General features: G+C 43.4%; 1 protein-coding gene across 1 annotated transcript; it reads right to left on the reverse strand.

The window, feature by feature from the left end:
* Nucleotides 1-2,588: 2,588 nt before the first annotated feature.
* Msantd5 (Myb/SANT DNA binding domain containing 5) lies at nt 2,589-21,255 on the reverse strand. The gene is made up of 5 exons (XM_045151694.1): nt 21,234-21,255; nt 20,905-20,963; nt 4,218-4,302; nt 3,257-3,568; nt 2,589-2,977 (listed from the first exon to the last, which is right to left on the reverse strand). Exons 1-5 carry the CDS (start codon nt 21,253-21,255, stop codon nt 2,721-2,723), a joined length of 735 nt encoding a protein of 244 aa, XP_045007629.1. The 3' UTR covers nt 2,589-2,720.
* Nucleotides 21,256-21,454: the final 199 nt, after the last annotated feature.

A 21,454-nucleotide genomic window follows, 5' to 3' on the forward strand; every position in this document is an offset into this window, starting at 1 on the left:
ACACCTGAACACACACACAAAAGGAATCCGCCCACACCACAACACTCTCTAATCCAGTAGCTTCATTTCTACACAGGAAAAAGGCATGCCCAAGAAAACCCTTATTTTGGGCTGGGGCGATGACTCAGCTGTTAAAGGCACCTGTTTGCTTGCAAAGGCTGCTAACCTGAGTTCATTACCGCAGTACCCACATAAAAGCCACAAGTACAAAGTGGACTGTAACATCTGGACCATAACATCTGGAGTCCATTTCCTGTAGCAAGAGGCCCTATCTATTCTTGCTCTCTCTCTTTTCACAAACAATATTTTTTTAAAATTTTTATTTATTTATTTGAGAGCGACAGACACAGAGAGAAAGACAGATAGAGGGAGAGAGAGAGAATGGACGCGCCAGGGCTTCCAGCCTCTGCAAATGAACTCCAGATGCGTGCGCCCCCTTGTGCATCTGGCTAACGTGGGACCTGGGGAACCGAGCCTCGAACCGGGGTCCTTAGGCTTCACAGGCAAGCGCTTAACCGCTAAGCCATCTCTCCAGCCCACAAACAATATTTTTAAATGAAAATTCTGTGTGATTGTGTTAAAAAGAAATACAAGTAAGTTGGTGGAGGTGGGGTGGCCTATGTCTTTAACCCCAGCACTGGAGAGGCTGAGGTAGGAGGATCCTCCTGAGTTGGAGGCCAGCCTGGGGCCACAGACCATAGTTCTGGGTCAGCCTGGGCTAGAGTGAGACCCTGCATCAAACAAAACCCTACATTCTTAAAAAAAAGCAACCAGAAGAACTGTTTTGTCAAATATTCTAGTACATGTATCCTATATGCCTATCTGCAGAAGCAGATCTAATCCAACAAAGCAGACTTCTAGAGTCTGAATTACCGTGTAAACAATTACCACCTTATAGCACAGCCTTTATGAAGATGTAAACCCTTATGAAGCATATCCTTTTCTAAGATGTTGATCACTGATAATTACTGGTCTGTAAATTATTTCTTGGTTATCCTTATCTTTTAAGTATTCATTGCATGCTAACCACATTATAGTCAAATTGTACTTAATCATTTAAGCTACCCTGTGCAGTGGTTATCAGCTGCTGGCCCATAGCACAGTTCTAAAATGCAGGCAGAGGCTTTGGCCCCAGCCTTTCTCGTTCTACAAATCTTGAGTTTGCGCTGTTATATCAACCTGCTCCAATTCATCCACAAAGGACAAAGCAACTCACGTTACTTAGTCTGTCAAGGAAAATATGCTGAGTCCATCTCCCGGCAAGACCAAAAGGGTTTGATTTTAAAAATTGCTTTTCAAGGTAATACATCGTCTGAGGCTCCCATGTTGAAACAATGAGTCAGCTCATTTCTAGCACATCAAGGTCATTAAAGGTCACACGGTGAGTCACAGTAGATCTCCTAGGCATCCCATACTACCTAAATTGGATGACCTCCCAGGTTTCCTGGTACTGCCTGTAGAGAGAGTCAAATATCACACCATTAAGCAAGATTCTCTCAAATGATCAGTGTTAGAAGCACCCCACTTCACAGTGCACTTTCCAGTGCAGCTGTGTGAGGTGGGTGTGTAAGGGGGCAGGAGCAACTGTATTAAGGATATTGGGAAGTGGATGGGCAAGGTTTAAATCAGAGGATTACAGTGAGCTGGGAAGTGTTTCTCAAAGTAGCATTTGTCCTCTTAGAAGTGGGGTCTGCATGCAGGAAGTCTGAGTCAGAAGGAGGGGAGGAACTGGTAGTGCTCAGAGCAAAAGGCTCTTCCTCAGCTCAGAGCGGCTTACCCAGGGTTAGCGTAGAGAGCATTCATCACTCACTAAAACTCCCCAACTCCATGGGCCTGGAGTGTATTTTCTTGGAGACTTACAACTAAACAAAGGTAAATAAGAAAATAAAGTCAGAAATTAAAAGTAAAGTAGGACAGCCTCAGAGCAGGGAAAGGTTCCCAGAGGCAGCAGACAGGTAACTGGGATCAGAATTTTATGCCTTTGGGAATGCGAATGATCTATCAGCTTGGCCAGCATTGGATTGCCTGTGCCAAAAGCATTTGGCAGCTCCTGATAGGCTGAAGTAGACCAGCGACTTTGCATGAGTGCCAGGTGGCCTTCTGCCCAGTGAGCCTAAGCAGGAAGGTTTGATCCACTGGAAGCCAGAGCTTCCAGGATTTCAGCTCCCAGACTCAGTTCTCTCTCTCTCTCTCTTTTTATTTTTATTTTTTTAAGGTAGCTTCTCACTGTAGCCCAGGGTGACCTGGAACTCACTATGTAGTCTCAGGGTGTCCTCGAACTCTTGGCGATCCTCCTACCTCTGCCTCTGAGTGCTGGGATTAAAGGTGTGCACCATCATGCCCAGTTACAGACTCACTTCTCTTCAAAACCTGTGCTTAATAATTTTATCAGAAAACATTATTTGTTTTTTCCCACGGGCCTGTTAACTAGCTGCCTGCATCTTGTGCATAACATTCCTTCTAAACCAATATATAGGACTCAGATCACCTCAGAGCAGACACTTCATGCCTCACACCCATCCTGTCTTTCTATGCTTATGGGTCCCACTGAAGTTGAAAGCACAAGGATAAAAGAAGATGTCAGGGCCTTCAATTAAAATCAACTTTTATTCTAACAATACATAGAAAAGAATGGATAACTAGTATAAAAATTACACAATAGTGATGTATCTAGAGAGCAAACAGCAATTTCTACTTGTGATTAGGAAAGCTCCGCATGGTCAGAAGAGGTGGCCCCTGCTGCTGGAGGGTGGGGTCCTCTGGGTGACGGCAGGAGGCAGGTTTGTCATTTCACTTGGAGGGTTCAGGGTCCAAGGCTGCCAGGCAGGTGGAAGAGAAGCCCCCATGACTGTGCACGGTGAAGGAACAAAGTGCAGCATTCCAGGATAAATGGCGCTGCCCCAGGCCTGGGGCTGGTAGACAGCGGGAGCCGGGCACATGGGAGGTGGCAGGTGCCCGAGAGACTCAGAGGGAGGACCTGCGAGACAGAGACACAGAGCTGCCATGAGCACATTACCTACGCGTTCTCTGAAACGCTCCCCAAACACTGTCCGGCCTTGGGCTCCTGACCAGTCACTACCAATCCAGGCGCCAAATCCCTTGGAGTCATTCTTTGCCAAGGTGGAAACAGAACAAATGGGGACCAAGGCAGGAGAACCCACACAGCCTCCATTTCTTCACACCCTGCCCTGCACAGACTCGGGCCCCCTCACGCCACTCACTGAAGGACGTCAAGGTGCATCAAGGGGAGACAAACCTGGGAGAGGAATCTTCACCCATCTGGGCCCCAGGATCCTGTGCAGGGCCCCCTCATAGGGAGAAAATAAAGGTTCCCTCCGGGGGCTCTGGTGGGCCTGGCATATACTCCAGTACAGTCTGCACAAGGTGACCAGCATTCTCAAGCAGCTTCTCGAACCCTTCCTTATGCCCCGGTGCCACAGGCGCTGCGAGATGGCTGTGGGCAAGGCATGGGGCTGCTCTCTTCCAAAGAATACTTCATGCTGGACCATTTCCCATTCCTCCAGAAACACCCTGATCTCCAGGTCACTCCAGGGACTATGTGCTTGGCCTGTAAAAGACAGAGGATACGAATGTATTTTTCCATCAGTCACATTCACATTAGTGTGTTTTTCAGAAGTGCCCCCACCCCCACCACCCTCGAGCAGTCAGGCTATACATGTCTGGTTTTTTGGGTTTTGTTTTTGAGTTTTTTGAGGTAGCCTAGGCTGACTTGAAATTCACTATGCCGTCTCAGGGTGGCCTCCAACACATAGTGATCTTCCTAACTCTGGCTTCGGAGTGCTCAGATTAAAGACGTGCACCACCACGCCTGGCTTTACACATGGCTATTGTGAGGTAACTACAGAAGATAAAACCTCTAGAAGCGGTCCTGGGGGCTCAGTACCTCGCTGAGTTAATGACCAAGACCCCAAGGCTGGGATACTTAAAGATGCCTTCACATTCCAAAAATATATTTCAGCGGAAGGACAGTGAGGTCTTGGTATGTCCTCTGCCTAGACATGCCTCTGATGTGGAGCTCATGTCCCGACCCTCCCATGGGGCCTTTCACAACTGTGGGGTCTTTAGTCTCTGGGCAAAGAGCAAGTTCCCAGAATGGCAAGACAGCTCTGATATCCCCACAGCTCTCCACTGACCTTGTCCACTTGGGAATTAGGTCTGGAGAGAACGGTTCTCCACAGCAATGACCGCATACGTACCTGAGGGGACTCCTGGGTTCTCGTGTCTTTCACTGCTGTTTGTCAGTTGGGCATTTCTTCCATTTTCTCTTGTATGAGACTCAATCTAAGGAAAAACAAAGCAAAACAAAACTTCTTAGCTGGGCATGGTGGCACATGCCTCTAATTGCAGCACTTGGGAGGCAGATGTAGGAGGATCACTGTAAGTTTGGAACCAGCCTGAGAATACAGAATGAGTTTTAGGTCAGTCTGGGCTAGAATGAGATCCTATCTGGATAAAACAAAACACACATGAACCAAAAAAAAAAAAAAAAAAAAAAAAAAAAAGCAAGCAAACAAAGGCATTTTACCTGTATAAAGAGAATTTACTTGCTTTTTTCTTTTTGAGGTAGATTTTCACACAAGTCCAAACTGACCTGGAATTCACTATGTAGTCTCAGCCTGGCCTTGCACTCATGAGGATCACCTTACCTATGCCTAACAAGGGCAGTTACACTCTCTCAATCTCTCTCTTTTTTTTTCTTTTTTTCTTTTTTTTTTTAATTTTTATTAACATTTTCCATGATTATAAAATATATCCCATGGTAATTCCCTCCCTCTCTCTCTCTCTCTTTTTTTTTTTTTTTTTTTTTTGGTTTTACAAGGTAGAGTTTCGTTCTAGTCCAGGCTGACCTGGAAATCACTATGTAGTCTCTGGGTGGCCTCAAACTCATGGTGATCCTCCTACCTCAGCCTCCTGAGTGCTGGTATTCAAAGGCGCCACGCCCGGCTTCTCTCTCTTTTTTTTTGGTTTTTTTTTGCGGTAGAGTTTCACTGTAGTCCAGGCTGACCCAGAATTCATTATGTAGTCCCAGGGTGGCCTTGAACTCATGGTGATCCTCCTATGTCTGCTGGGATTAAAGGTGTACTCCACCACACCCGGCGTAATCTCTTAGATACTTATATTAGAATGGGTTAATGTATTAGCCAAAAGGAGCAGGAGAAATATTAATAACGCTTAACATACTGACCTACAGACTCTGGCACTTTTAGATAATGGAGGACTATGCTTAAAGCCTATTAAGGTGGTATGTCTCAAACCAATATTTTCCCTGGGCACTTTATTGAAAGCATAATATGCCAGAAAAGCTAGACCTTTCAGCTTGTAGAAATTATAAAAATGGGGACAGTTGTCAGGATGCAGGACACCAACACAACGGCTTTCCTGAGTGCCCCAGCCCACAGTGTTTCCTGGCCACGGAGGTAGGAGCAGGAATCCAAGCAGAGTTTCAGGATAAGAGCTGCGAGTTCAATGTGGAAGCTCCCACACTGGCAAGACCAGGACTCAGAAGTTCTGAGGAAGGGCAGGGAGGGCCCAGCGCTGTGTGGGCATTCAGCCTGATCCTCTGTCCAAGCCCACAGAGCCTTGAGTGTGAGGAACTGCTTGGGGGCAGGAGGAGCCCCTGAAAGGGAAAGGGGCGATTGTTCTCAGGGCCTGGTTGATAAGTGCCAGCAGCAGCCAAAGCAGAAAACTACCCCAATCCAAGGGTTCCGAGAACAGGGCTCCAAGGGTAGTGCCAACTAATCTGCAGGCTCATGTACATCCTGCTACAGCTAAGAAAGATTCCAGACAATCTTCAAAACTGTCACTTATTACCAGGTAAACATGGTGACACAGAGCAAATCCAATAGTGGAGAGATAAATCAAAACCTCGCGTCCCCAGTCATCTCAAATGCATGGTGCTGGCCTCCTGCCTGCATTTACCTATCAGGCTACAGAGCACAGAAAACATTTCAGTCACAAAATCCACCCAGGCCTGGGTGGTGTCTCAATCCATAATCCTGGCATTTTGGAAGCTGATGTAGGAGGATTACTGAGAGTTGGGAAGAAACCTGGGCTATGAAGAGTGTTGTAAACCAGTCTTGGCTGCAAATTAAATGATAGCCTATTTCCAACTATCCCAAAAAAGAAAAACGGGAAGGAAGACATACACATACACACACAAAGGAGGTAGGGAGGAAGAGAGAGTGGTGAGGAAGGAAGGAAAGAAAGAAAGAAGGAAAGACAAGAAAAAAGACACACTGACATTGAGAAAGAAAATAGAAACAAAGAGAGGAAGGAAGGAGTGAGAAAAGGAGGAAGGCAGGAAGAGTCAGTTGGAAGGAATGAAGGCAGGAGACAAGGAAAAGAGAATCCAGTGAGGCAGATCCTGAGTTTTGTCCTGGGCCTGTAAGCCTAACTGAAGAGTGGGGTATCAGCAAGCTAGACTCCAGCACTGGGCTGAAAAGGGCGCTCTAGCAATCCCTGTCACCTGGCTTGCTGTGAGGATGAAATGAGGTAGTTTTGCAGAGAATGGAGAAGCTTGCCGGATGCACACGTTAATGGCTAAAATTGTTCTGAGGTGAGCCTGGTGGGGCGAACCTCTGGTCCCACCAATGGAGCAGCAGCACTCAAAAGATTGCTCCTGTTCTAGTTAAGACTGATAAAACAATTTCATGGCCAACTCGGATTATATGGTGAGTCCCTCGGAAACATGAAAACTATGAAACAAGAAAAAAAAGAAGGCGGCTGCCAGGCACATGCCTGTAATCCCAGGACTGAGGAGGCAGAGAGAATTCTAGGTCAGCCTGGGCTAGAGTGAGACCCTACCTCAAAAACCCCCCAAAAAAGGGGGGGGGGACTGCTCAAAGGGTAACAGTGCCAGCTGAGCAAGCACAGAGACCTGCGTTGGATCCCAGCACCTATGTGAAAATCAAGTATGGCCACCATGTCCTGTAGCCCCAGCTCTGAACGGGGGCAGAGACACGAGATACTTACTCTAGGCATCCGTGGTTCCTGAATGTATGTGAATAATGGGGAGCTCAGATTCAGGAGGATAGTCACCCAGTAAAGTAAGTTGGCAAAGTAGAGCTTAATACCCCCATGCCTAGGTTTTAGGGTCTTCATACACATGAACACCAGACACAATAGCCATACTTCCCACACCCCAAAACTAACTAAATCATAAAATAATCAAACCAAACAAGTTCCAAAGAAGTTCATAACGTTCCTCTGAGCCAAACCAAAGAGGAGCCAGCCCCCGTCCCCTGGAACCCAGCCACCGGCTCCCTTCAGCTAACCTCCATCTCGTCTCCTGAGATGCCTCCCGTGCACGGTGAGCTGAGACCCAGCCTTCCCTTGGTTCGGATGGAGCCCAGAGGAAAGTCAAGCTGTGGAGGGCAGAAGTGTGTGTTTCCTCCTCTGGCTTAAGGCAGCGTCTGGTCTGTGCTATTCGGAAAGTGGCCACTTATAAAGCTTTGTGATAAGTTTGATTCAGTCCCACCCTACCAGGCATTTAGGGTGTATTAGCAGACGGGGATCCACCCTTTGGGATCCCATCATTCAGTAGGCTGAGGCTGGAGGACTGTTGGAATTTGAGGCTAGTCTTTACTGCATAGAAACACCTTACTCATGCAGGGTGTGGTGGGTCACGCCTTTAATCCCAGCACTTGGGAGGCTGAGGTAAGAGGATCACCGTGAGTTCGAGGCCAGCCTGAGTTTAATTCCAGGTCAGCCTGTCCTCGACGGAGCCCCCTACCTTGAATATCCAAAATAAAATAAAATAAAATAAAAAGAAACAGAGAAAGGAAGGAAGGAAGACATTTATTCAGAATAATGGAGGTGAATGTGTTGGTGGGTGTACAAGACCCAGGTTTGTAGGTGAGGCCTGAGGTGGCCACTGTTGAGGTGGTCAGAGTACTGATGGAGAGGGCCTCTGCTCTGGGTCCTTGAGGTGTAAGGATAACTCCCCTGGCTTCTGGGGCCTTAAGGGTCTGCTAGCTCTGCTCAGTACAGGCTGGGGAGCCTCATGTTTCCCAGGGCAAGGGCTGTTGTGAGTGTATGAAGAGAGGAGGGTGAGCAGGGAGGTGTTTCATCAAAGGAGGATTCGTCCTGGGGGCAGGCTGGCCTTCAGGCACCACTACCTATTCATTAGGTATGAAGGGCTAAGTTTGCAGACTTTCTGTGTAGTCAGTATTATTGCTGAAAGTGTGAGATTGTTAGAGGAAACTGAGTCACACAGAGATGGCACCAGAGATAGAGTGGAGAATCAGAAAATTTACTCATGTTGACATGGAGTCTAGGGAATGACTTTATAAGCATGCATACTGAGCTCTTGTGGCTCAGAGGTTTTATAGACAAAAATGGCAGGCAGTCTTACATTATCTTGATTTCTTTATACTATTGGTGGGTTACAAGTTTCTGAGGTTACATGATTTGTGGGCACAAACAGAAAATTCCTTGGCAATAAATCATTCGTGAGAAAGTACAAATGGAACTTGGCATGGTGGCTCACTCCATTAATCTCAGCACCCAAGAGACAAATGTTGGAGGGCTGCTGTGAGTTCCAGGCCAACATGAGACCACACAGTGAAGACAGATCAGCCTGGGCTAGAGCAAGACTCTACCTCAAAACAGCAAAAAATGAAATAGAAGTATTTTAGCCATGTGTGTGGTGGAGCACACCTGTAACCCTAGCACTTGGGAGGCAGAGGCATGCCTCAGCCAGCGGGGAGTTAAACAAGGGCCCGAGGGGAATTTAACCTGGATGAGAGACAAGAGACACAAAGAAGGAGACCAAGTCTAGAGTCTGATCAAGGTCTTAAATTTATTCAGGCAAACACAAGCTTATATACAGAAAATAAAACTTTCTCAACAATGCCTACGTGCCTAAAGTCTGCTCCATAAATGCCTCTGTGTCTGAAGACTGTTTATTAAGGCCGTAGGATAAGGCCTCTGTGCCCGGAGATCCAAGACCAGCTGCAGTTCCTACGGTCAAAGAGCAGCTACAGTACCCAACAGAGGCAGGAGAGTCAATATGAGTTCATGGCCAGCCTGAGACTACATAATGAATTCTAGGTGTCTCTGAGCTAAAGAGAAAGCCTACCTTGAAAAAAGTAAACAAAAAAAAAATAAAAATAGAAAAGAGCTGGGCGTGGTGGTGCACGCCTTTAATCCCAGCACTTGGGAGGCAGAGGTAGGAGGACTGCCATAAATTGGAGGCCACCCTGAGACTCCATAGTGAATTCCAGGTCAGCTTGAGCTAAAGTGAGATCTTGCCTCGAAAAAACAAAACAAAGAAAGAAAGAAAGAAAGAAAGAAAGAAAGAAAGAAAGAAAGAAAGAAAGAAAGAAAGAAAAAGAAAAGAAAGGAAGTTCAAATGTAGCACAGAAAGCTGTGTGTTCGGGTGCGTTTGTGTCTGTGGCTGCACTGACCAGATCACATGCGAGCCGGGGGCAGCTGCATAGACCGGGAGGAGACTCAGGGTCACGCTGTCTCCCTGGTAAAGCTTGTATGTTAGAAACTTGTGTTTTAGAGGACCATCTGGGTCTGATTCTTTGTTAAATTTCTCCTACCACAAGAGAACTTGGATTCTGGCCTGTAGCTAAGGTGTGCATGTGAGACGTGGCATATGGACAGTGACTAAGAAAAGCCAGGTTTGTGAACTGAGACCCGAAATGGTTCAAGGGAGCAAGGTTAGGAAGTGACTGTAATAATGTTCTCAGCCCTAGAAAGAATGAATGCATGGGCTGCCCACCTCTCTGAAGGGTGCGGCAGAACTATAGACTGAACAACCAAGGTCATCTGAACTTGCTTTTGATGCAGCAACAATCCCGGGCAAGGATCAGAAACCACCACACAAGCACGTTTCCTAAGACTGGCACAAAGATGGCTGACAGCAAGACTTGCCTGTCCTGGGCTGCAAGAACACTGAGAAATCATGCGGGCGCAGAGCTGAAAATCTTCTCCCTGTGGACTAGCTGACAAAAAGCTGGAAAAAGCTGCATAGCCTACAGACCTAGGGGAGACAGAAGTCATCAGTGGTGAAAGCAGTCGGCACTGCGAGCCTCAAGTTTGGCCAGCCAGGCCAAATGACCAAACAGGTGCAATATGGCACATCTGTTATAGGGGAAACCAACTGCTATTTTTTTTTTTTGGTTTTTCAAGGTAGGGTCTCAGTCTAGCCAAGGCTGCCCTGGAATTCACTATGTAACTATTTAGTTTCAGGGTGGTCTTGAACTCACGGTGATCCTCCTACCTCTGCCTGCCAAGTGCTGGGATTAAAGGTGTGCGCCACCACACCCGGCCCCAACTGCTCTCTAATTGGACTGGTGGCCTGCTCAATGGGAGGGAATACATGCTTGGTTCTGAAAACCTAATCAAAAGCCTATAGTGGAAAGGTCATGAAGCTTTGCAGTGTAAATCTGCTCTTGTCTGGATAAATGCATATATTATGTTCACCAAACTGCCTTGTAAGTACTTTACTTAATGTTCATACCCATATATTAATACTACTCTCACTTTTGGTTAGAGAAGCCTCTCTTTTTGTGACCACTAGGATGACCAAAAAGGCACCATAGTGCTGAGGAGAAGTGGTAGAGGAGTGGTCAGCAATGAAACATTTCTATCACACCTTCCAAGGCTCAAAGTCCATTGTGGAAGAGGTGGTGGGAAGAATGTATGTGCTAAAGGAAGGGTAGGACTCCTTACAATGCACTCTTCCAGACACAAAATGGCCTCAATATCCATGACTCCCCAGTTCCTGGAACTACTCGTGATGGAGAAAATGAAGATAATATCAAAATAAAAGAGACTAACAGAGAGGGAGGGGCATGATGGATTTATAAAGGAGAAAGTGGAGGAGGGGAGGGAATGATCATGGTTTATTGTCTGTAAGAATGGAGATTGTCAGTAATAAAAAAAAGTAAAAACATAAAAGAACTAACAACATTTCAAACAGTTCTCCAAAGTATCATTCATTACCAAGTGAAAACTGCATCACAGAGAAAACCCAGCATTAGTCAGATAAACACAAAATATCCATCCCTCAAAAATGTAGAACACAATGATGGCTTCCTTCATGAAATTCAGAGCATGAACAAAATGGAGAAATACAAATCTCCATTAGAAAATCAATCAGGGGCTGGAGAGATGGCTTAGCGGTTAAGCGCTTGCCTGTGAAGCCTAAGGACCCCGGTTCAAGGCTCGGTTCCCCAGGTCCCACGTTAGCCAGATGCACAAGGGGGCACGCGTCTGGAGTTCGTTTGCAGAGGCTGGAAGCCCTGGCGCGCCCATTCTCTCTCTCTCTCCCTCTGTCTGCCTTTCTCTCTGTGTCTGTCACTCTCAAATAAAAAAAAAAAAAAAGAAAATCAATCAGCAGTTAACTAAGGACCCAGGTTTGACTCTCCAGAAACCATGTAAGCCAGATGCACATGGTAGCACATATATCTGGAATTTGTTTGCAGTGGCTAGACGTCCTTGTATACCCATTCTTTCTCTCTCCCAACTAAATCATAAATAAATTAATAGTAAAAAAAATCAGTCAGCAAACCAGGCTGTTGATACATTCTGATAATCTCAGCATTTATGAAGTAGAGGCAGAAGAATCAGAAATTAAAGGTAGTTGGGATATACATGTCAACTTCCAGGTCAGGCAGGGATACATGAGACCTTCTCAAAAAAAAAAAAGTGGTGGTGGGGGGTGGCTGGAGAGATGATTCAGCAATTAAAGGTACATGCTTACAAAACCTGCTAGCCAGGGTTCAATTCCTCAGTACCCATGTAAAGCCAGATGCACAGAGTGGCAATGTATCTGGAGTTCATTTGTAGTGGCTAGAAGCTCTGACATACCCATCCTCAATCTCCTCTCTCCGCTTACAAATATACATATACATATGTGTGTGTATATATATATATATATATATAAGAATCAGAGGATGAGAAATTTTGTTCAGCTTTCTTTATTCCTTTAACTTTTTTATTGACAGCTTCCATAATTATAGATAGTATGCCATTATAATTTCCACACACTCCCATTTTCCCCCTCCAAATCCATCCTTCATTATATCCCCTCCTCCTCAATGAGTCTTTTATTTTGATGCCATCCTTTTTCCTTCTGTTATAATGGTCTTGTGTAGGTAGTGCCAGGCACTGCAAAGTCATGGATGTCCAGGCCATTTTGTGTCTCAAAGAGCACATTATAAGGAATCCTACCCTTCCTTTGGCTCTTACATTCTTTCCACCACCTTTTCTGCAATGGACCCTGAGCCTTGGAAGGTGTGATAGAGATGTCTCACTTAGTGCTGAACACTCCTCTGTCACTTCTCAGCACTCTGGTGCCTTCTGAATCATCACAGTGGTCACTGCCACCTGAAAAGAGAAGCTTCTCTAAACAAAAGTGAGAGTGGAATTAATAAATGGGTATGAACATTAAGTGCTGACAGGGTAGTTTGGTGAGCATGATATATGCACTTAGCCAGACAACAGTCGGTATTACTTCCCTAGGGCTCATAACCTCCCCTACGATAGGCTTTTGATCAGTGTATTATTTTGAGCTAGGGTCTCACTCTAGCCATTGTTTCCTAAGTATTAGCAACTTCCATAGACAATGTACCAAGATCATAATCCTTTCATTATCTTCCCTCCCCCCCCCACAATCCCCCTTCCATTGAATTCCTTCTTCTTTCCAACTAATCTCTCTTCTGTTTTGATGCCATCATTTTTCTCTCTTCCTACTATGCAGGTCTTATGTAAATAGTGTCAGCAACTGTAAGATCATGAATTCCACTGCCATTTAGTATCTGGTAGATGGGACTGCAAAACATCCCCTTCCTTTCTGCCATCATTTCCTCAATGGTACCTGAGCCTTAGAGGATGCAACAGAGATGTCTCAGTGCTGAACAGTACACTGTCACTTCTCAGTACTACATGGAATTTTGAGTCACCTCAGTGGTCTCTGCCATATAAAAAGAAGCTTCTCTCACTTTTAGAGAATTTAGTAAGAGCACTAGTATATGGGTATAAACATAAAAGTTTAGAGGGCAGGTTGGTAGGTATAATGTATCCTTAGCCAGACTATAGTAGCTGCTACTCCCTAAGGGCTTATGACCTCCCTGGCCATAGGCGTTGAGCTAGGTTTTCAAAAGCAGGCATGTACTCCCTTCTATTGAGCAAGATTCAAGTCCAATCAGAGCAGTTGGTTCACTCCATGACAGACATGCCTCCATTGCACCAGTTGGTATATTTATCCTGGATGGCTAGCCATAAGGCTTTCAGGGTCCACTGATGACTTCTCTCTCTCAAAAGGCTGCAGGTTTCATAGCTCTTTTTAGCATTCAGGTAGCTAGTCAACAGGGAGAAGGTTTTGACCTAGAACTCATGCTGAAGCCTCTGACTGGCTTTGAATTTATGGCAGTCCTCCTGCCTTAGTCTTTGAAGTGCTGGGAGTAAAGGCAAGTACCACCATGCTTGGCTTGCTTTCCATTTAACCCCCATGAAGTCAGGTCTTGCTGTAGCCCAAGCTGACCTGGAATTGACTCTGTAGTCTGAGGCTGGCCTCAAACAGCTATCCTACCTCGGCCTCCCAAGTACTGGGATTAAAGGCATACACCACTATGCCTGGCACTTTGTAATTTTTTTTAAATTTATTTGAGAGCCACAGACAGAGAGAGAAAGAGGCAGATAGAGAGAGAGTGGGTGTGACAGGGCTTCCAGCCACTGCAAACAAACTCCAGATGCATGCGCCACATTGTGCATTTGGCTTACATGGGTCCAAGGGAATTGAGCCTTGAACCAGGGTCTTAGGCTTCACAGGCATGAACAAAATGGAGAAATACAAATCTCCATTAGAAAATCAATCAGGGGCTGGAGAGATGGCTTAGCGGTTAAGCGCTTGCCTGTGAAGCCTAAGGACCATCTCTCCAGCCCACTTTGTAATTTTTTTATAATTAATTTTTTATTAAGAACTTCCATGGTTGTAAACAATATCCCATGAAAATGCTCACCCTCCTCCCACTTTCCCCTTTGAAACTCCATTTTCCCCCTCTCAATCAGTCTCTTTTTTTATTTTGATGTCATGATCTTTTTCTCCTATTACGATGGTCTTATGTAGGTAGTGTCAGGCACTGTGAGGTCATGGATATCCAGGCCATTTTGTGTCTGGAGGATCACATTGTAAGGAGTCCTATCCTTCTTTTGGCTCTTACATTCTTTCCGCCACTTCTTCTGTAATGGACCCTGAGCCTTGGAAGGTGTGATAGAGATATTGCAGTGCTGAGCACTCCTCTGTCTCTTCTTTCCAGCACCATGATGCCTTCTGAGTCATCCCAAAGTCAGTCATCTGAAAAGAGAAACTTCACTACCAAAAGTGACAGTATCATTAATATATGGGTATGAACATTAAGAGAAGTGCTTACTGGGCAGTTTGATGAGCATTTAGCCAGACAGCAGCAGACGTTGCACACCCAGGACTCATGGCTACCCCTGGGATGAATTCCCTCCCATGGAGTGAGCTCCCAGTCCAATTAGAGAGCAGTTGGTTTCCACCATGACAGATGGGCCACTACTGCACCCGTTGGCTCATTTGGCCTGGCTGGCCCAATATAAGGCTTGCAGTGTCAGCTGTTGAGTATCTTCTCTGGTGATTTCTCTCCCAATGAACTGCATGCAGAATGGCTTCTTCCAGCTTTCTGTCAGCTGGTCTACATGGAGGAGGTTATCAGCTCAGTTCCAGCAGGAGTTCTCAGTGGCCATGCAGCCCAAGTATGTGAAATCTTCAGCAATAGGGTCTCACCATCTATTCCTGGTGGGAAACCAAGGGCCTCAGCAATAGCCTATAATGTTTTGGGGACATCAGGGACCTCCCTGGCCACCAACTCACTGGAAGGTATCCCATCCCTGGCACTGAAAATTTTCTAGTAACAATCTATGGCTCCTGAGGGTTCCATTGTCCAAAAAGTAGGTTTAAATATGATGTATTTATATCCTCTTAGATTTTGATTAGCCCTCCCTCCATCTTTCCTTTACTCAATCACTTCCCCTGACCTCACTTAGGCCTTTTCACCCCCATTAATCTGTTCTTCTACTTACATATATACAATACCAACCTATTAAGTCCCCCCTTCCTTTCTATTCCCTTCATATCTCCTTTCTAGCTTACTGGTCTCTGCTACTGAGTTTTCTTCCTACTCACACAGAAGTCCAATCATCTATAGGTAGGATCCACATATGACAGAGAACATATGATGTTTGGCTTTCTGGGTCAGAGTTACCTCACTTAGTATAATCCTTTCCAAATCCATCCATTTTCCTGCAAATTTCATAACTTCATTTTTCTTTACTGCTGAGTAGAACTCCATTGTGTAAATGTGCCATATCTTCATTATCCACTCATCAGATGAGGGACATCTAGGCTGGTTCAATTTCCCAGCTATTGTGAGTAGAGCAGCAATAAACATGGTTGAACAAGTATCTCTAAGGTAGTGAGATGAGTCCTTAGGATATATGCCTAGGACTACTATAGCTGGGTCATATGGGAGATCTATTTTTAGCTATCTCAGGAACCTCCACACTGATTTCCAAAATGTCTGGACCAGATTGCATTCCCATCAACAGTGTAGAAGGGTTCCTCTTTTTCTGCATCTTCACCAGAATTTATAGTCATTTCTTTTCATGATGGTAGCTAATCTGACAGGAGTGAGATGGAATCACAATGAAGTCTTAATCTGTATTTCACTGGTGACTAGGGATGTAGAGCTTTTTTCTTTTTTTTCCGAGGTAGGGTTTCACTCTGGTCTGGGCTGACCTGGAATTCATTCTGTAGTCTCAGGGTGGCCTTGAATTCATGGCGAGCCTTCTACCTCTGCCTCCCAAGTGCTGGGATTAAAGGCATGTGCCACCACGCCTGACTGAACTTTTTTTTTCAAATATTTATTAGCAACTTCCATGATTATAAAAAATAAGGAGCCTCGTTAGCGCAGTAGACAGTGTGTCAGTCTCATAAAAACAGCCCATGGCATTACTCTCCCTCCTCCCACTTTCCCCTTTGAAACTCCATTCCCCATAATATCCTCTCCCCATCTCAATCAGTCTCTTTATTATTTTGATGTCATGATCTTTTCCTATTATGATGGTCTTGTGTAGGTAGTGTCAGGCACTGTGAGGTCATGGATATCCAGGCCATTTTGTGTCTGGGGGGAGCACGTTGGAAGGAGTACTACCCTTCCTTTGGCTCCTACATTCTTTCCACCACCTCTTCCACAATAGACCCTGAGCCTTGGAAGGTGTGGTAGAGATATTGCTCCTGTCACTTCTTTTCAGCAGCATGATGCCTTCTGAGTCATCCCAAGGTCACTGCCATCTTCTGTTCCATTGATCTACATGTCTGCTTTTGTGCCTGTACCATGCTGCTTTTGTGATTATATCTCTGTAGTATAGGTTAAAATCAGGTATGGTGAAACCAGCAGTCTTATTTTTTTTTTGTTTTTGTTTTTGTTTTTCAAGGTAGGGTCTCACTCTAGCCCAGGCTGACCTGGGATTCACTATGGAGTCTCAGGGTGGCCTCAAACTCACAGCAATCCTCCTACTTCTGCCTCCCAAGTGCTGGGATTAAAGGTGTGCGTCACCACACCCGGCAGCAGTCTTATTTTTTTGCTCAATATTGTTTTAGATATTTGAGATATTTTGTGCTTCCAAATTAATTTTTCGATTGTTTTTTTCTACTTCCGTGAAGAACACCATTGGAAATTTGGTGGGGATTGCATTAAATGTGTAGATTGCTTTTGGTAAGATTGCCATTTTCACAATATTGATTCTTCTGATCCAAGAACAAGGGATGTCTTTCCATTTCCTAGTATCTTCTGAAATTTCTCACTTGAGTGTTTTAAAGTTTTCATGGTAGAGATCCTTCACTTCCTTAGGTTTATTCCAAGGTACTTTATTGTATTTTTTTTGATGCAGCTGTGAATGGGAGTGATTCTCTGATTTCATTCTCTGTGTGTTTGTTGTTAGTGTATAGGAAAGCTACTGATTTCTATGTATTTATTTTGTATCTTGCTACATGGCTATAGGTGTTTATCAGCTCTAACAGTTTGCTGGTAGAATTTTTAGGGTCCTTTATGTATAAAATCATGTCATCTGCAAATAATGATAACTTGATCTCTTCCTTTTCAATTTGTATCCCTTTTATGTGTGTCTCCTGCCTTATTGCTATCGCTAACATTTCCAGTACTATATTATATAAAAGTGGGGACAATGTACACCCTTGTCTTGTTCCTGATTTTAGTGGAAAAGCTTCAGTTTTTCTCCATTTAGTAATATGTTGGCTGTAGGCTTGTCATAAATAGCCTTTATTATGTTGAGATATGTTCCTTCTAATCCCAGTCTCTGTAGGACTTTTATCATGAAGGGATGTTGGCTTTTGTCAAATGCTTCCTCCACATCTAATGAGATGATCATGTGATACATGTATTACATTTATCGGTTTGCATATGTTGAACTATCCCTGCATCTCTGGGATAAAGCCTACTTGGTTGGGGTGAATGATCTTTCCAATATATTCTTGTATTCTGTTTGCCAATATTTTGTTGAGAATTTTTGCATCTATGTTCATGAGGAAGATTGGTCTGTAATTTTCTTTTCTTTTTTTGTTGTATCTTTGCCTGGTTTTGTTATCAGGGTGATGTTGGCTTCATAGGAGGAGTTTTGTGGGATTCCTTCTTTTTCTATTTTATGGAAAAGTTTAAGAAGCATTGGTGTTAGTAAGTCCCTGAAGGTCTGGTAAAATTCATCAGTGAATCCATCTGGGCCTGGACCTTTTTTAGTTGGGAGATTTTTGATAACTGCTTGGATTTCCATACTTATTATAGGTCTATCTAAGTGATTAATCTCATCTTGAATTAATTTAGATAGGTCTTATAATCAAGGAATTCATCCATTTCTGTCAGATTTCCAAACTTAGTGGAGTATATTATCTTATAGTATGTCCCTATGATTTTTTTAATTTCTCTGATATCTGTTGTGATGCTGCCTTTTTCATCTCTGATTTTATTAATTTGTGTCTCTTCTCTCTTTTGGTCAGATTTGCTAAGGGTTTATCAATCTTGTTTATCCCCAACTCTTTGTTTCATTGATTATTTTTTTTGGTTTCTTTTTCATTAATTTCTGTCCTAATCTTTATTATTTCTTCCCGTCTACTGATTTTTGGTTTGCCTTGTTCTTCTTTTTCCAAGGCTTTAAGGTAAAGCATTACGTTGTTTACTTGAGAACTTTCTAATTTCTTAATATAGGCATTTAAGGCTATAAATTTCCCTCTTAGGACTGCCTTCATTGTGTACCAAAGGTTTTGGTGTGTTGTGTTCTCGTTACCATTTGAGTCTATGAATTTTTTGATTTCCTTCTTGATTTCTTCATTGACCCATTCATCATTTAGTAGTGCATTGTTTACTTTCCATGATTTTGTGTATGCTCTATAGCTTTTCTTGCTATTGATTTGTAGTTTGATTCCATTGTGATCAGACAGAATGCAAGGAATTATATCAATTTTCCTGTATTTGTTAAGGTTTGCTTTCTGTCCTAATATATGGTCTATTGTAGAGAATGTTCCACGTGCTGCTGAAAAGAATGTGTATTCTGCAGCATTTGAATGAAATGTCCTGTATATATCTGTTAGGTCCATTTGTTCTATGACCTCATTTAATCCAGATGCCTGTTTATTTTTTGCCAGGATGACCTGCCAATTGATGAGGGTGCAGTGTTGAAGTCACCCACTACAACTGTGTTTGGTGTTTGTTATCTGTGATCTTAGTTCTAATAGCATTTGTTTAATGAAGTTGGAAGCCCCCATGTTAGGTGCATATATGTTTAGGATTGTAATGCCCTCCTGTTGCAGAGTCTTCAATCAATATAAAGTGACCTTCCTTATCTTTCCTAACTAATGTTGGACTGAAGTCTACCTTGTCAGATATTAGGATAGCAACCCCTGCTTGTTTTCTAGGCCCATTTGCTTAAAATACCATTTTCCAACCTTTTACCGTTTGATAGTGTCCATCCTTCTTTGTAGAAAGGTGAGTTTCTTGGAGGCAACAAATTGAAGAATCCTGCTTTATAACTCAGTCTGCAAACCTATGTCTTTTGGTTGGGGCATTGAGGCCATTGATATTAAGAGATATTATTGAAAGGTGTATATTTATTTTTGCCATTTTTTATAGTTCTTCTGGTTTTACCTTTGTTCTCTTGTATTAGCTAGTATTTGAGTATGGTTTGGTTTTTTTTTTGTTTCCTTATATGTGTGCTTTTCTTTCTCTTCAGCATGGGGGATCCTTACAAGTATTTTCTGTAGAGCTGGTTTTGTCTTCAAATATTCTGTTAGCCTGCTTTTATTGTGAAATGTCCTTATTTCTCTATTTGAATGGATAGCTTTGTAGGGTAAAGTGACCTTGGTTAACAGTTGTTGTCTTTCAGAACTTGGAATACATCACGCCAAGCCTTTCTGGGCCTCAACATTTGTGTTGAGTAATCTGCTGTGATCCTGATGGGCTTGCCTTTGTAGGTAACTTGATTTTTCTCTCTGCTTTCAATATATTTTCTTTGGTTTGTATGTTTGGTAGTTCAATTATAATATGGCAAAGAGAAGTTCTTTCCAGGTTTTGTCTGTTTAGTGTTCTAAAGGATTCCTATTTATACAGTATCATTTCTTTCCCAATTTAGGGAAGTTTTATTCTATGATTATGGCAAAAATACCTATGCCTTTGGAGTGAAATTCTTCTCCTTCTACTTTATCCTGAATTCTTATGTTTGATCTTTTCATACTGTCCTGAATATCTTGAAATTCCCATTCATACTTCCCTATTAGTTTATTTATCTTTTTTGGACTGTATTAGATCTGCCACCTGGTCTTCTAGTTTTAATATTCTGTCCTCTCCTTCATCCAATCTACTGGTGAGACCTTCTACAGGTTTTTTTTTTTTTTTTTTTAATTTCATTGGCTGTGTTCTTCATTGCTAGTAGTTCTGACTGGTTTTTCTTTATTATCTCTATTTCCTTATTCATGTCTCATATTGACCTCTTTATTTCATCAAATTCACTTCCTGTGTCTTCTTTGATTCCTTAGATTTTCTCTTTGACTTCTTTGAACATATTTATCATCATTCTTTAGACATATTTCTCAGACATTTCCTCTAAATCATTCTCACTGGAGGTCATTTCTGATGCATTAATACTTTTTGGTGGATTTATATTGTCTTGATTCTTGGTGTTTCGCGTGATATAATGTACATATTTTTGCATCTTGGATTAATTTAATGCTTGGATTTTCTAATTAGCTGCAGTATTAGATATATCAATCTGACGTTATATATCTTCAGGGTAGGAGCTTAAGGTGCTAGGTATGGCTCTTAAGACTCTCAGAGTATCTACAAAAGTGGTCCTAGATGTTGGGCTTGCCTACTATGAGAGTATTCAAGTAGGCTGAGTGGAAAAAATATAGGCAGATTCTAAAAGTTAACTAAACAATATACACATTCAATGAAAAACAGCACAGATATTTATGCAAGAGTAGGTATTATGACAACCAGACCCTCTAACAAAGTCACAGTCCTTTAGGATGTGTGTTGCCCCACACCCTTAATCATGTCAACTAGGAGGCTAAGATTTCTGGTCTGTTGAGGGTTCCAAGTCAGCTTATGACTGAGACCCTCCCCTAATGAATATCAGAAGAGGAAAAAAAGCCACTATAATTCAGGAAACAACAAATGACAAGCCCAAAATCTAGCTTACTTAAGAATGGCAAATCTGACCATCCATCAAATTTAACATACAATTTATCCTGACATGGAAGGTGCAATTAGCGCTTCTGACTCAAAGATATATACCATGCTTATTTGGTGGGTACTGACCTGGTGTGATCCCAGTTACCTTTTGAGATGATTTTGCTCCATTATGCTGCACTCCTGTTTGGGTCCCTCCTTGTTGCACTGTGGGCTCATTTCAGTTGGCTGTTTGCTAGATCACTGCTGTGGTCACCAGTGATGGGTGCTGTGAGCTCCCTTCTCCAGGTCTCTGGTACTTTCTGGCACTTGAACTGGTGGTTTGGGCAAGAGAAGCTGTGGATGGTGACTCTAGTTCTCTTGCTGGTGCATGTGATCCTCTACCTCACAAGCTGCTCCTCTGTTGGTCATTGTGGTCCTCCCTTCACGTTTCTTGAGTTTGTGAGGAGCTCTGGTGTGAGTAGAGAATCCCCTCACCTGGATTTTCCTGCGGCTCCATCTGAGCCTTATAGCTGTGGTCCTGTGGACCTGGTACTGCCACTGTTGGGGCTGCTTATGCTTGCTGACGTGGGCTCTGGATGCTCTGGATCTCTCCTACTTCTCTGTTGCAGTTGGTAATTTCTTATACACCTCACTTCTTTTTTTTTAATATTTTTTTGGTCATTTTTTATTTATTTATTTGAGAGCGACAGACACAA

The sequence above is a fragment of the Jaculus jaculus genome, chromosome 6 (assembly GCF_020740685.1).
Source record: "Jaculus jaculus isolate mJacJac1 chromosome 6, mJacJac1.mat.Y.cur, whole genome shotgun sequence".
Taxonomy (NCBI): domain Eukaryota; kingdom Metazoa; phylum Chordata; class Mammalia; order Rodentia; family Dipodidae; genus Jaculus; species Jaculus jaculus.

Excerpts from the sequence above, each read along its gene's own strand:
- Msantd5 (XM_045151694.1), bottom strand. The coding sequence starts at position 21,255 with ATGGAGCCGCAGGAAAATCCAG. Across the intron at positions 3,569-4,217 it reads GAACCCAGGAGTCCCCTCAG|GCCAAGCACATAGTCCCTGG; the intron begins GTACGTATGCGG and ends TGTCTTTTACAG. Across the intron at positions 2,978-3,256 it reads GGTGAAGATTCCTCTCCCAG|GTCCTCCCTCTGAGTCTCTC; the intron begins GTTTGTCTCCCC and ends TCTGTCTCGCAG.